Source organism: Ochlerotatus camptorhynchus, unplaced genomic scaffold (assembly GCF_037179485.1).
Source record: "Ochlerotatus camptorhynchus isolate MF236.1 unplaced genomic scaffold, CSIRO-AGI_Acam_v1.1 ptg000277l, whole genome shotgun sequence".
Classification (NCBI taxonomy): Eukaryota; Metazoa; Arthropoda; class Insecta; order Diptera; family Culicidae; genus Ochlerotatus; species Ochlerotatus camptorhynchus.
Genome location: NW_027040766.1, coordinates 6,525,579 through 6,542,198, shown reverse-complemented (window position 1 = coordinate 6,542,198; position 16,620 = coordinate 6,525,579). Strand labels below are relative to the sequence as shown.

The 16,620-nt window shown below is 41.9% G+C and overlaps 1 protein-coding gene across 2 annotated transcripts in view; it reads left to right on the top strand.

Moving 5' to 3' along the window:
• The window catches only part of LOC135706313 (uncharacterized protein DDB_G0271670), a 210,633-nt gene extending 203,368 nt beyond the window's left edge, over positions 1 to 7,265 (top strand). For both annotated transcript variants that reach the window (XM_065227922.1, XM_065227921.1), the window contains exon 4: positions 5,512 to 7,265. In XM_065227922.1, the coding sequence (XP_065083994.1) occupies positions 5,512 to 6,063 (552 nt within the window). In that variant the 3' untranslated portion in view covers positions 6,064 to 7,265. The remainder of the gene's footprint in view (positions 1 to 5,511) is intronic.
• Positions 7,266 to 16,620: the final 9,355 nt, after the last annotated feature.

Genomic DNA, 16,620 nt, shown 5'->3' with positions numbered 1-16,620 from the left:
AAGCCTAAATTCACCTCTTGGAAATTATGAGCAGAATTTAGGCTTTACTTTTGAGCGAATTTCAAAAGAATTCTACAAAGTTCAAACTAGGATTAAATTTGACTTAGTATTTCCTAGATATTTCTTCATCTTCTAAAACTTTGGTAACATCATGCTTCCATTTACCGAGAAATTTCGTCTTAGATTGTTCGAGAAAATTGTTCACGATTGTTATTATCCTCGCAATTTATTTAAAACTATCCTTTGCTTTGACTAGGAATCAGAAGCATCTCAAAGCTGAATTGGAAGCAATCCGTAGATTTTTCCCAAAGCTCTTCTCAAAAATCCTTTAGATTTAAATCAAAAACACATCGACAAGTCACGTAGCATAGTTTTAGATTTCAATTTGATCTCAGACTTTGCTCGGGTTAAGAGATGATGAGTACTTGAATGACTATGGTGAAATCCAAACTGCTCATTTGCAAAGATCGAGTTCATATTCTTAGTCATTCTATTCAAAATTATTTTTTGAAAATGTTTACATATTGAAGAAAGCTTCAGACTGAGATGAGTGTTCTGCAGACAATTTCAGGACTGTTATAGAGAAATTTTCAAACTTCTAGAGAGAATTTCAAATTCATTTTAGAAGAATTCTGGAAAGAACTCTGTGTTATTTCTTGAAAATGTGTCCAGAAAGCACTAGTACATACCTATCTGAGGAAAGTAATAGCTGATGGGGTTGTGTTTAGGACTTTACATTTTCGTAGTTCTAAAATGAACTCGAGTTGTGCCTCTTTCATACAACGTGTTCAGCGCATCATTTCTATAACACCTAGCTGGACTATCAGCACGAAACGGAAATGAAAAAGAAGCACGCTTAGAACGAAAGGCTGGATTTCTCGTCGTTGTTTTGCTCATCACTTTCCTCCTGTCTTTCAATCCCTTTCACCGACACTCTATCACCGCTATTTCAATTTGTTTAATATGCGTTATGTTCCGGTGTCGTTACCTTTTTCTAGATAAATATGTGGATATTTGCATGTGAGAAATGCTTTAAATACATATTTTCATTTGTTGATGTGTTTCACTCGTCCACTTCACTGAAGCTTGAAAGACAACGACGGGAGAAAGTGAGACAAGCGATTGAAAATTTGTTTATACTTCGACCTGTTCGACTTTAACAGAAAAAGAAATATAGAGGCCCTGGTTGTGATGCCAAAAACGACTAGGCACTACCCAAAAAACAATTTGAGTTGATTAACAGCTGAATAAGCAATTTTTTAGCTCAAGAAGCTTATTTTTGCCTGATTAAGCTCTTATCCAACATTCAATGTTTGTTGGGTACATTCCTTCAGGAGCGTCTTTTAACTATATCTGGATGTATCTTTTGATTTCCTTTGAAAGAATCTTCTGACATACTCCAGAAATATTTATTTTGATTTCATCCGGAAGATTCTTGCAACTTATCCTGAAAGTTGTGTTCTTCTGATCAGTGCTGCAAAATCTCGACAGTACACGGTGATATTGACAATTCTGCTTTGGTCACTCATTTGAGCTAACAGTCATAGTCAAGGCAAACCATGTCAATTGTCAATGACAATGGTGTCAGTGACGAACATGTGCAGATTTGTTTATTAGCTAAATTTGTAACAGAATTAAATGACTTCAGCAAAACAATTACATGAATTCATTTTAATGAACAAGTATTTACGTCCTGAGCTACTTGGATAACAATAATGTGACACAGAATGTACTAAATTTCATTTTTGTTACCAGGTGAATCTTTGTCATTGACGAAAAAATGAATGAGATTTTGACGAAGGTTTTTTTGAGGATCAAGTCTGTCAATGACTATGTGACGAACAATTTTGTCAATATCGCGCGAAAGTCTGTCAATGACAATGACAAATCTCAGCACTGCTTCTGATACTGGCTGGTCACATTTGTCCCGGAATTCAATTTTGAATTTTCTTGGAAATAGGCTAGCAACATCTTCCATGTTTCTGCATTTATTTTCAGAGTTTTCATGGTATTAATTCCAGAATTTCAGCGGCACCGGTGGTGTAGTGGTAAGCGTGATAACATCTCTGATCACGCCTTCCTTCGGAAGGGAAGTAAAGCCGTTGGTCCCCGGTTCATGAGTTGATCGGTCGATAGATAGGGTTCAGGTGTAAGAGCTGCCTTCCTGGCGTCGGTAGCATTGGTGCTCAGCACGGAAAACAAGATCGACGGAAAACAAATCAAGAAAAAAAAACTAGAATTTCCATTGAATTTTACTTATAATTATCGTGATAAACTAACCAGGAAATTCTATTGGAACTCTTCTCGTAATCATCCTTTGAAACCATTTTTTTTTATTTCCTTTGAATCCGATTTTCGTTGGAACTATTCTGAGGATTAGAATTCTTTGACATTATTTTCAAAGCTTTCTTTGATGTTTTCGCAAAACTCTCTTCGGATTTTTTTCGGATTACTTTTTATAATTCCTCCTCATTTTTTATAACTATCCTCAGAACACGATCTATATATTTTTTCAAGAAACTTCCTTGAAATTCTCTTCTATATCTTTCTCAGTATACCTGTCTTATTATCCGAAGAAAACCCTCAATATTTTTAATTAGAAATCTTTCTGGATGCTCCAAAAATTCACCTACTATCCTTCTATCCTTTCCGATACAATTCATCTCAGAATTACCAAAAAGTTATCCTCATAACTCTCTTGGAAATTTCATTGGATTTCATTAAGATCTCCTTTGAATTTTTATCCGAGAGATTCTCAATGTTTCTTCAGGATTTCTTTGAAATTTTAAATTTCTGTAAAAAATAGTTAAAATTATTGAAACCCTCATAATTTTCTGCAATTTTTTCCAGGAGCATAACGTTTTTTTTTTCGAAAACTTAGATTTTTTTCAAATCCTTTATTTTTTTAGAGATTTAAAAAATCTAATTATGTTTTTTTTTCGTGTAGATCTAGGATCACGAAGATTTAAAAAAGTCAAATCTCGAAAAAGTAAGGCCTGTACTCGAAAAAAAAATGCACCAGACAAAATTGTTCTCCAAAAATTTATTTTAAGTAGGATTTTCTTGAAACTTTCAGGGAATGAACATATGTATATGGATTATGTTTCGGTATAATAACTTTATTCAATTTCCTTTCCATCGCTGAAAGCCCGCACCTTTCCCTTAAGACCCCTCATTACATTTTGTGCAATGATGGAGCCGACCTTTTTGATCACTTTCATCCATTCTTTCTTCTGGAGCTGGAGCGTTCTTAAACACCTTGGACGATTTTCGAACTTTGGCCTTCATTATGGCCCAAAATCTTTCCACCGGACGAATCTCTGGTGAATTAGGGGGGTTGGCGGTTTTTGGTACAAAAACAATGTTTTTGTCTCTGTACCAATCCAACGTCGACCGCGCGTAATGGCATGATGCCAGGTCCGGCCAAAATAATGTCTCGCCTCCGTGGGACCGCAGGAAAGGCAACAGACGCTTCTGGAGGCACTCGGTGCGGTAAATTTCGCTGTTGATGGTACCCATTGTGATGTACGGTTTACTCAGTTTACCGCATTGGCATATGGCCTGCCAGAGCAAGTATTTTTTTGGCGAATTTGTCCACTTTCTTCTTCCTTACGTCTTCCGGAACATCAAACCGTGATTTGGCAACGTAGAACTCCAGCCCCGGTATCTGCTTTGCGTCTGCCTTGATGTAGGTTTCGTCATCCATAACCACACACATCGGTTTCGTTAACCACTCTCGATACAGCTTCCTTGCGCGGGATTTGGCCGCCGTGTTTTGTTGATCACGCCGGTTCGGTGCCTTCCGGACCTTGAATACACGAAGCCCATGCGGAACACTTTGCCTTCAGAGCCGCGTCGCGAATTGAAAGGTTCGGATTACGCTTGAAATAATCCAACACCTTCCGGGCCTTCACAGGGTCAGCTGTCTTCAATTTTCTTCCACTTCCAGCCCGCCGCTTGGTCGTCTGGGACTCCTTAAACGATTTTACCACCCAAGACACAGTTGTATGGGTGATTCCCAGTTATCTTCCGATCCATCTCATGGTCGCAGTCGGATTTTCCATGACGGCGCGCAAAATTCTCCGGCGATTTTCTTCTTGTTTCGATGACATCTCAATAACCACTGAACCGATTGTTATGAAATTTTGCAAATGTAAACAATTCACTCCAATCTAGATTTTCATCAATTTTTACCAACGGATAAAAAAGTTACACACGGATAAAAATTGTGCATTTTTTTTGCTACGTCATTTATGCATGTTCCATTATGTGTGTCTACAAATTCTTAGAAATTCTCATCTCATTATAAAGCCACCAATCAATTTCTTTCTGCATGTTTATGAACCTTGAAACTTTTATTTTCAAGGTCCTTTTCAAGGAATTGAGAAATTTTGTCTAGCTTTTAGGGTTTTAGAATGCGGACAAATAAAACCTCAGAATTTTAATTGTTTTTTGAGTCCAACAGTCTTGAAGATTTATTTTAGACCAAGTGAATATAAATATTCCTTACGGGTGTGGATGCGGTCATCTGGAAAATTCCTTTTCTGAATGCGGAATTTTCATTTCATAATAATGTATGAAAACTCATTCTGAATCCTTACTGTCTTCAATTTCAGGTTATAGAAATCCGGTTCTTATAAAAAAAAATCTCTCTCCGGATCCGGATCTGATTGCCCATCTCTACCACAGTATATTCCACAAATATGTAGTCAAAATACATAGTTTAGGGTCTAGCCACGTTGACAGTTTGAGGAAGAGTTGACGAGTGTCAACAGCACTTACAATTAATGAAAATAACGTATCGATGATTGTCTACTAGACTGATGCAAAATTTGAAATATTCGCTCCACAATGCTCATACGGTTCCAAATTAAGTCCTGATAAGCTTTTTTTAAATTTTCTCAGCTACAACTTTATTCAAGACCACTTTTCGATCAAATGTAAGGAACAAAAGTTATTAATGATTCAAGTCACTGATGTCTTATGATTATGCTCAATCAACTGTTCAGCAGGCACCATTGGTTTTTATGGCGCGTTGAATACAGCACAGAAATCATGGCTACTATGTCAGACTGCAGAATACAGTGTTTTTCACAAAACAGCTGTTTCATCATACCATAAGATTATCAATCTCTTAAACAATTAATAACTATTTAATTTGACGTTTGGTTGAAAAATGATATTTTGCAGAGTTGTAGCTAAGAAAATATTCCATAATAATAACATAGAACTTGTTAACAGTATAATAGGGGAAAAGGCTAGAATACAGTGAACAAAAAGTTTGGTTTTACTATAGTAATATCCATATAAACTTCGAATGGTTTGTGCCAGATCCTTTTATTACCAAATGAGACGATTTGGAACCGTTTGAGCAATGGGGAGCAAACATTTCAAATTTTACATCAACCTATTGTCCACGAGAAGGATGAAGTCTCTCAATCTCTCAATAGCTATCCCACCTCCTTGGACAACCCGCCATCAAACTAATCTCTTTCCTTCGCCTTTCCGCAGGTGTCCCCACTCAAATCGCTCCTCCGCGAGGATCTCAAACGGCGAATCTCAGCCCGGGCCACGAGCCGTGCCAACCGCAACGGGCTGCTTACCTCACCGAACCCGACCAGCAGTCCGATACCGACCAGTTGCAGCAATGCTACCTCCTCCCCGGCCCCCGAGTGCGGTACCTCATCGAGCAGCTCGAGCAGTAGCAGCAGCAGCAGTAGCAGTAGCAGCAGCGGTATCGGCACCAGCGTCAACGGTACCTCCAGCAGCAGCAGCTGTAGCATCAGCAATAGCAATGCTACGGCCGTAGCCGTTGCCACTACCTCAAACGGTACCATCACGTCCACGGGACCGGAAACCGACATGCTCCTGTCCGGGGGACCCAAGTCGAAGCGGCACCTGCAGTGCCTGTTCTGCGGCATCGAGTTCCCCGACCAGACGCTGTACTTCCTCCACAAGGGTTGCCACAGCGAGAGTAATCCGTGGAAGTGCAACATCTGCGGCGAGCAGATGAGCAATGTGTACGAATTCAACTCCCATCTGCTCAGCAAGAGCCACCAATGATGTTAGGCGAGGGAAAGGGAAACATTTTGCTGGTAATGTTTCTCTTTTTCTGATCGCTTCCCCTTCAGAAACCACATTCACACAGAGGCATACCCGTGCAGGAGGTATGTACTAAGGAGAACACACACACACCACAAAAAGGAACAACCGGATCAAACAAACAAACAATAGCAATTTTCTCCTCTTTTCTTTTTGAGTTGGACTGAACCACTTTTCTCCTCATCCGGAAGCATAAAACTTCTATTTTCAGTTTCCTTAGCCCAATCGCAGTAGCGACGGGACATAAGATTGATGCTGGGGCGCGGATAAGCCACGCCCCACTTCAGCCACTTAAGACAGGGATAAGACAGTGATGTGAATCAGTCGTAACTGACTTTAAACTGTTTGTTAGCAAAAATGAAAATCTGCTTCTATCCTTCGATCTACTAAATTGCTTCTTAAATCCTTAATTTTCCTACTTTCCTAAGTCTTCTTCACTCATCTTGCACACAGAAAATTGTGAGGAGAAAATTTAGAAATTATTGAATGCAAAAGAGAAAAGTATATTTATTGTCCGTCCAATAGAGTTAAATTAAAAAAAAATGAGAACGTAGAAGCAAAATGATTTACACAAACACAATTACACACACACACACATGCAGATGCAGATGCAAATAGCCAAAGGAAAAAAAAACAAAAGATGAAGATAGTGACCCGAATTTTCCGCGGAAAACTCGGGTGCTGAAAAGGTTCGCGTCCAATGGTTTAGAGTCACGGAGATCAATTTTGTTTTGTGCACCACATTTGGCTTTGCCTCCCTGTCGACCAACCGTTCAGCCGTTGTGGAGTGAAACCCGGCAGTAGTGATTAGTAGTAGTGCGAGTGCGCAGCCAGTGCGTAGCAAGGGAGGACAAAAGTGCGTCGACCAAGTGAAACACCCTAGGTTATAAAAGATACACAAACTTACAACCAAGCAACATCAAGAGGACCTTATTGGAAGAAGTTATCTAGCGGTGTATTTTTTGTTTCTAATTTAAAAAAAATAGTTGAAGAAACTAAGAGTTCAAGTAGTGCATCTTAATGATAGAATATACATAAACACACACACTAACAAACAACAAAACACCTAGCAATAGCGACGAATGGCCGGTGGGAAAGCAATACCAGCGGGCCGAAATGTGGACGACAACGAATAACTGGAAACTGACGAGCGAGGAAAACCGAATGATGAGCGCGGGCTGCGATAAACAAAAAACGGTTCGGAAATGTAGGTCCTTTTTTGGTTTTTGATTTCCGTTTGAATCAAGAACTTACTCAACGGGATGAACTTTGGCGGAGAAGTTGATTGGTTGGGGAAGTTTTCAATTAATAGATAGAGCAGCAACCAGTAAATAAATGTAAACAAACAAACACGTCAAATGTATGCGTGTCGCTAAGAAAATACCAATAGAAGCACAGAAAGGACAGGGCTTGGTGCAAGACAACTTTTGATCATCAGTAAAATCAGAGTTGATTTTTAGTAGCTCTGAGTAACTGACGTTTCTCAACATCATATACACATAGCAACCCAATTGTCAACCAAAGCAAATTTAAGCATTTCAACAACAATTTAAACGGTTGCACTCTCGTATAGTACGCGTACGAAAGGAACTGCTGCCCCCTCAAATCGATGGATGATTTGTATGGTGACCATACGGAAAATTAAGAGCTGATTTGCTGTGTTTGCCATGACGATGACGTTGTTTACTGAAAATATTAGCAACCGCATAGTACGGATTCTGATAGACAATCCCAGAAAGGATTTCGGACAGTCGATCAGAAAGAGGATTTATGACAGTCTCAGGAGGGATTCCAAACTAGCCTCAGGGAGATTGCAGACAATCCCAGTGTAGCTTCCCAACAATATCAAAGGGGACTTCGGACAATCCAAAGAGGGATTATGGACTATTCCAGAGGAGATTGGTGGTCACTCTAAACATTTCTGTTGTTCCAATTTTTTACTCACTGTGCCGCAGCTCTGCCGGCAGAGCCGAGAGTGCCAATCATCAGACTGACTTTGTTTGCTTGTGAATTTTCAAATGTTTTGTTTTTTATGAGAAGGAACAACACAACAAGCAGTGCCATCCGACCCAATACGAGAATCAAAACGATGATCCAAAAGCACCCCAGCTGGACAGAATGGCCCGACCGGAGGATCTCTTCGAGAAGGCGATTGAAATTCTTCCGACAGCTGCAGATGTTTGGCAAAGACTTCGGCGAAAGCATAATTAGTAAAATAACGTTTATTTCTGTTAATTATGATTTTACGTTTTTATACTAGTCTACAGAATACCCCTTGAGGGGTGTGTTATGTTTGGATTGAAAAAAGTGATAACCTACCTAACTACGAGTATAACTTAGCCTTACGTGCTAGATCACGTATGATCTGATAAGTTGATCTCAGTTGAACCTTTCCAGATTAAAAACTCTCCGTTCTTCTAATGTCTGAATTCCAGCTAGGAGGTGGATCTCAGAATTTCTACTTCGCGAGGGACTGTTGAGGATCATCCTAAGGATCTTGTTCTGAATCCTTTGGAGTTTGAGGTGATGGCATTTGGCGCAACTCTCCCAGATTGGCATACCTTACTCGATTACGGGAAGAATGATTTGTTTGGAGACAGCAAGCTTATTTTTAGGGACTCCTGTTGATGAGTGGATACAGGGATCTTATGAGGATGTTACACTTGGTTTTCGTTTTATCAACGTGCTCCCTGAAATCAGCTTGCTGTCTAGTGTTAAGCCGAGGTAGACTACCTCTTTCGACTATTCCACCACTGTGCCTTTCAGGCAGATCTTATTATTCTCAGACGGAACAAGTCTGAGAGATTTAGAGTGTGGAAAGATGATGACCTGGGTCTTTGCCGTGTTGATACGGATCTTCCAGGTTGAAATATTCAGCTAGGACGTCCAGGCCTCTCTGAAGTTTGGCATTCAGAGCTCCGATGACCCTACCATTGTAGACGATGGATGTTTCATCTACGAACAGAGACAACGATCCACCATCAGGGAGAGCCGGCATATCGGAGGTGAAGAGGTTGAATAAAATGGGGCCAAGGATGCTTCCTTGTGGAATCCCGGCACCGATGTTGAAAGCATCCGATGTTATGCCATTCAGAGAGACTCGGAACGTCTTGTCCGATAGATAGTTGTTAATTATCTTCACTAGGAAGATTGGAAGACCTTAGTGCTGCAATTTGAACACCAGGCCATCATGCCAGACATTGTCGAACGCTTTTTCAACATCCAACAAGGCTATGGCAGATATTTTCGACACAGACTTGTTCCGTCTGAGACTGTTTGTTACTCGAGTAACAAGTTGTTTTCTTCGGCACATGTTAGGCGCCGGTGATAGACTGCACTTTCGAACAGTTTTGATAACCCTGAGAGAAGGCTGATTGGTCGATAACTTGGAGGACGGATTCTTCCCAGGTTTCCGGATGGGTATGACTTTAGCTGACTTCCAACACGAGGGGAAGTAGCCAAGTCGGAGGCACAGATTAAAAATCAGTGCCAGATGTAGAATATGGAACTCAAGTGTTTGAGTTGTAGATTCAGGATATTGTCGAAACCTGGGGTCTTCATGTTTTTAGATGATTTGATATAGACCAACAGTTCGTCAGCCGTAATCTCGGATTCCTCGGGAATAATATTAAGAATCTGATGAAGGCTGGTTGCTCTTACAGCAACCTTGGTGAGGGCTGACGATGTTTTGTCCGAGATTATGGGAGCTGACGAAGTGTTGACCTATCGTGGCAGCCTTCTCTTCAGGAGTTATCAAATGAACCACTGGGTCGCCGGGACTATCCAGTGGTTTTTATTAGGCGATTACAGTGAGTCTTCAAGACAGGCAAGCCAGAACGCTGGTATTGCCTTCGAATGGAGTTACGGAGTCTAATGAGATTTTTGGTAATTCTATCAAGGTTCAGAGTATTGTTCAACTGTCTGGATACCGGGATATCACCTCCTCGATGGCACGCAGACACCGGACAACGTCTTCGGGCGTCTCCGGAAGGTCACCGTAGTCGAAACAGTGATGGAACTGATCCCAAGATCTGGTAGTTGCGTCGGGAAGCTTGGAATCGGTTGACGAATGAGCCCACATCGGCCACCACCGGATAGTGGTCCGAACTCAGCTCCTGGTGGGTCACAGGCTGCGAGATGTTGTCTCCCATGTTGCTGACGAAGATGTCGATGGTGGAGTGTACGCCAGACCGGCTCAAGCAGGTGGGAGAGTCCGGCGCTATTATGGTGTAGTGAGCCTCTTGCAGGTCGTCGTTCAGGATTGTGCCGTTTTGGTTGCGTCGACTGCTGTCCCAAGCCTGGTGTTTGGCGTTCAGGTCGCCAGCGATGATGTACTTCTTACGGCGTCGAGTTAGTATGATGATGTTTCTCCGCAGGTCTGCAGCCGACCCGTCCCTGATGGTGACTTGTTTGGGACAGTAGGCCGCAATGATGGTAATACGGCAGACAGGAGTAGAGACTTCCACGCCCACCGCTTCGATCATCTTCAGCTGGAAGCTTGATACCAGTCGATAGCCAATATTTCTCCTTAAAGCGAAAGCCACTCCTCCTCCGCAGGAGCTGGTCCGGTCTAGCCTTACGAGCCGAAAATCGGGGAGGTGAACATTTATTTCCGGCTTCAGGTGTGTTTCGGTGATGAAGTTAATGCTAGGAAATCAACGAACTCAATGATTTTGCTAAGAAATCAACGAACTCAACGAACTCAATGATGATCTTGAGCGAGCAAGCGTTCCCGGCAATCTCCGGCTTCAGGTGTGTTTCGGTGATGACGTCAATGCTAAGAAATCAACGAACTCAATGATTTTGCTAAGAAATCAACGAACTCAACGAACTCAATGATTTTGCTCTTGAGCGAGCAAGCGTTCCCGTTGACTATTGATGGCTTCACGGTCCATACTTCTGCTCGAGGGACATAACTGCACGAAGCTGTTCAGGTAGTGTATTGGTTGTGCGCAAGATTATAATCACCTCAGTCACGAGGATCACTAGTTCGGCGCTTGTGAGTGGAGAATTGTCTTCTGACTCACCTGATACAGCACGGGCGTACGATAATCCCGAGGCAGTAGAGTCATGGCTCGGCTGGGCCGCAGCGGCAGTGAGGCGATGCTGAACTGAATGGTCGCAGGGATTCGCTTTATCTTATGTTGGATTCGCAAGGGAGGGGGGCGCTGGTTTAGTGGAAGCGGTGCTAGGTTCGGGACCATACGACGTGCCTGAAGTACTGGAAACGTGTCCATGTTGACCACGGTTATTGCTTTGTCGACCAGGTTGGTTACTCGTGGAAACCTGTTGTCGGATCAGGATGAAGGCCGCTCGCTTGGAACATCTCCTATCGCTGCCCAGATGGTTGGAATCACAGTTCACGCACTTAGGTTCAGCTTCATCTTTCTTCTTGCATGCGGTAGTATTGTGAGTCTCAGCACATTTGCCACAACGAGCCTTCATGTGACAATTCTTCGTACCGTGCCCAAATGCTAGACAATTAGTGCACTGTGTCACGGCACGGTGGCGAGGGCGATACTGCTTGCACTGAATTACGATGTTAAATAGCGCGCGAATCTGCCGCAGAGCAGCCACACTGGTGGAGTCCTTATCGAAGTGCACCAGGTACAACAGGGAGATTTGGAAGACCACGGATCAACATTTTCAGTGGTTTGCTTCCAGGGACGTCGTGAGTGTAGAACTCAAACCGGTTCAGCTGAAGAAATGTGCCAACAGCTTTGTAGTTCTCCAGCGTTGAGCACAAGATTTTGATCCCCGTGCTGCACAGCTTGAACAGCGGATGGATTTGATTTTTAGCCAGCTCATTCCTGAGCAATGCGAGTTCCTTCGTCGACGTGAACAGTGGGGGGATTTTTTCCCGTTTCTCAACTGGAGCTATATCTGCTTCTTCGGGGAGTGCCGAGAACGGATTACTCTGAAGCAACCTTTCCGTATGCTTATTGACACCAGCTTTTTTTGCGAGGCCTTTTCGGAGCATTTCAAACTTTGGCGATCTATTACCTTTTGTTTTTTCAACGGGTGAGTGGAGGCATTCAACTGTCGCTCCACTACCGCCGATTCAGCGACTGCCACAAGAGAGGCGAGAACTGACGACACGTTGCTAGCCAAAGCGAAAACTCGCGACGGGTAGCCCGTTCAAACGACCGACTCGAGAGAGCGAGCGAAAAGAAAATTGGACTGTTCAGCTTGATAGTCAAGCAGAGAATGACACTGTTCTTCGGCAAAAGCAATATCGCAAATCTAAAGCCGCCGTGGCAAACTGCTGCTATTCAAATCGCTTGAACTCTTGCTCAACGATAGATACCTGGCAGCGAAGAGGGACAACGCGGATGCACGGTATAAGGCGGCCAAGCTACGAACTGGACAAGAAGGAACGAGACGAAGTGGTTAAGTTGCTGACATCGGTGGATGTGAAAACGGTGACACTGGAGAATGCTATAAAAGTATTCCACTTCATCAGCGGTGTCACCAAGCAGGAGGTGTATTCAAAAAAGTCATATAAAATCTATTCCCGCTGGCGGTTGTGTTCATCGATGTTGCCTATCATCAGCACCCACTGCCACCGGAACGATCGAAAGTCGTAATCCCGTATAAAAGGAATGATTTAAAACTGTTCAACCTAGGTTCAGCTGAAACACAATACACCACTATTGGTAAAGGGCCGATTCTCTTCCTTCCTTTCATTAACTCCCACACAAAGCTACAGTGAAACGGATGTAATTTCAGCATTTTTTTTCATTTCACAACCGATAATTTGTGAAATGTGGATGCAACGATGTTGATCATTGGTGGTTGCCCTATTTTTCTGACAGGCATTAGGATGTCGGCTGCTGGGGAATCCAACCACGGTTTTGGGGAATCTATGGCAGATCTGCGCCGAAAATTCGCGGTTGCGCTAACCCAAATCCAAAATTGGAATGTGTCAACAAAAATGATTTGACATTTGACACATGAGCTGCGCAGTGTTGCCAGAAACTTCAAAGATCATGGACGAAAGAAGTAATGAAAGTTTCACTTTTCAGCCACAACTGTAGATTGCTTGCCAGACAAGGAAATTTTTGGGGAATTCCGACTTCTCTTTGATTTTACATTCTTCCGGGCCACTCTTTTGGTCAACCGAGGTGTAAAAATCCTGCGCAGGAATTTGATCGAAAACTGCCAGGACCGGAATTTTTATTTCGAGCGTGCAGGATCGAATCGCGACGCGCTTGCTCCGGTGAAGCTATGATGTAAACAAATGAACTTATCCTAACAACCAATGCCTACTGTGATTCTATACACTCATAGCTTGATTCAGTGAAATTTGAATGAAATCGCTGGTAGAAGGTCGCCTCAAAACTGCTTGACAATATGATTAATTACAGTCAACTTTCGCTCTTAGGGCTAAACCCATAACCCGCTTAGTGAAAGGCTATCGTTAGTTGGGTTGTCAAAGCTGCACATTGGTTGAGGGATACTCCGATTGCTCATTATCATCAATATCGTTTAGCAACTATCCAAACTGTTCATCCATGAGCCCCTCAAAAAGGAATCAGCACTGTCAGAAATGACGTTTGACTTCGATTTACAGCCCAGCTACAGCCCAACTAACGGGAGCCCAAACACTAAACCTTAGCCTACCTAAACGAGCGGAATTTAAACTGTCATCATATTGTCGAGAAATGTTGGTCAGAGATGCCAGATTTTTTTCTATGCAATTCCGTAGACTTATTCAAATCTACGGATTTCTACGGATTTTTTTTTAGACGAAGGTGATATTTTTTATTAGTTCTAAGGTGATATTTGACGTTAAATGATAAATCGATGAAAGAACTTTTGAAAATGAAAGAACTTTTGAAAAAATACTACACGCTAACTTGAAAGTACCCATTAATGGTTGAAAAAGACCCATTTTGAAGAAAAGTGGCTTAACTCATTAAATGAGTAAATTTTTTACCCATTAATGAGTATCTGTTACCCATTAATGAGTAATTGTTAATCATTAATGGGTAACAGATACTCATTAATGGGTAAAATTGTTTAATCATTAATGAGTTAAGCCACTTTTCTTCAAAATGGGTCTTTTTTACTCATTAATGAGTACTTTCAAGTTAGCGTGTAGGGACAGCCCTCTGGGGTTGTACGCAATGGTGACGTTGGACTACGTGGTCTTATATAATAAATGTTATTTGTTAATTGCAGCAGGACTTGTGTTTTGTGTAGGAATAGAAATTTGAGCGGGGTTCTCTCTGTTTATACTCTTTAGTATGACTATGATTGTCCTGAAAAGAAGCTTTTGATATGAATTTTAGTTGGAAATGTTCAGAAATTTAACTCTTTTGGAAAATCTTGGTGGCCCTTAAAAGGGCCGATAGTAGTACAGGCATGAATACCATGATACTGTTGCACCTGTAGTTTTTGGCATACTTTCACTGATTGCTTCCCGGGGATCCTTGTTCAGCCATAGCAAGATGTGCGTGTGAGGACTTCCACGGTGCTGAAATTCAATCGTGTCAACCAGCTTGTTGAAGTACACGCAGCACGTGACTGGATCATCATTCATCAGAGTTGCTCTTTCTAGTGCAGTCAATTCCTGGATAAGATCTGTTAAGTCATTGCCATTGTGTCCTTCTGACAATCGATGTAGGAGATTCAACAAATGGGGCCACTTCATCTCACTTGCCCTGAGTGTTATGAACATCGTAGCACAGACAAAAAGACGTAACTCTTTGAAAAACTTGTTCTTGAAAACATAGTATCTTAAAACATATAACCTCAGTAACGACATCTCTCTGGCTTCTCGCGGAAAACAAGCTTGCTCGCTAACTCGTAAACAATATTGCATAAAAGTTCTATAGAATATATAGAAACGTCAAAGTGATCCGATGCCAGCGCTGCGGCGAGTAGTTCGCGGAACTGATAATATTCAAATCAACCGTTAAATGCATGAACGAAGATACACAATGAAGAGTTACGTCTGTTTGTCTATGATCGTAGGCTTTCCCAATTGTCACATCATGGTGAACAAATTTCTCTCCCTTTGTTGCCAATACTGTACTGAATTCGGTATTGATTTGAGGACGGATAGATTTCGCTAAATGCACTGCTCCATGAATAAGGCGGTCCTTAAGGTCCACGTGTAATGTTTGCGGTTGCCGTGCACTTAAAAGTACATTGCAAGCCTTCGGAAACTCTAAGCCGGAGAACTTTCATTGCCATATACAACAAATTTGGTTTGGCCACACGCCTGTCTTGACGACGAGTTTCACTGGATGCCATCATGAACCCATGGCATGAATTTCCGTAGATGGCCGAAACAAATGGCAGGAAAAGAGGAACCGTGGGAGCGATCTCCAGGCATTTGTTCTCATACCAAAGGAGCGTTTCCTGTTGACCAAGCAGCAATTCTGTCTCATTATCCACGGCAATGGTTTCCAGCTCAATTTGAGGATCAAGGGTTTCAAGACCATCAATGGCACAGTCTGACTTTTGTATAAGTGAGCAAGAAAACGCATGACAAGTTGCAGAGGTGTATTTTACTTTATGCTTCTTTGCCTTCAGAATCAGATTGTAAAATTCGATTCTGAAGGGAAACGTACACTGAAGAAGAAAAATCCGTAGAAACTGTACCGAATTCCGTAGATTTCGCCTACGGATCCGTATTTCCGCAAAAATTTGTAAAATCCGTAGATCTACGGAGATTTCCGTAGATCTGGCATCTCTGCAATTATACAAGGTCTGGCCCAACCGGCTTATTGGTATAAGTGAAATGTGAAAATGTCTAGTGGTGGTCGTATTTCATCGCAATGTTTATCTTTTTACCCGAAACAGCTGTTTTCTGTGACAACACGTCTGCTAATCGCAGTATGGAATGTTGTGCTGCCGTGACATCGGCATTCGCTTGCTCAGCAATGTTTACAATATTTTTGCTGCTAACACTAGCAAGCTGCCTGTTGTTCCAGACCTTGTATGATTGACATCGGGTCCGGCCTTCTACCAACGTTTAAAAAAAATGAAGCATTAAATTCAACATTTTACTAGTTTAGCATAAATAAGAACCTATTTTCTTGAAGTATTAGAAGATTTTTTTTTTCAAAATATTGCTCCACAGCAAAGTTTGAGTGGTAGGAAACGTAATTTCAGACTGCTCGAATGATGTTATCCATTGTCAAGTGGCAAGCAACCGCCATCTACTTGCGCACAAGTTTGCCCGCAAGTTCCAATCAACTTCTCCGTCTCCCCGTTCGTTCAATCAACCAGCGCATAAAGCAAGATCCTCCGAACAATAACCGAAACAAAGGCTCAATTAGAGATTTCCCAGGTTTTCAGTTTTCGCCGGAAATTGTTTCCGTGACTGTGACAACCGCGCGCGCGTTACATTTCTGTTCATAATAGGGTAGGTTTCGATTATTATAATTTTTTGCGTTTTCTATTTTCTTGTATAATATTCTTTTTCTATCATTTCGAAGCGTTTGGATAGCGAATTGAATGCTGGCGCAATACGATAGCAAAATACGTTGAAGCGCAAATTGGAGT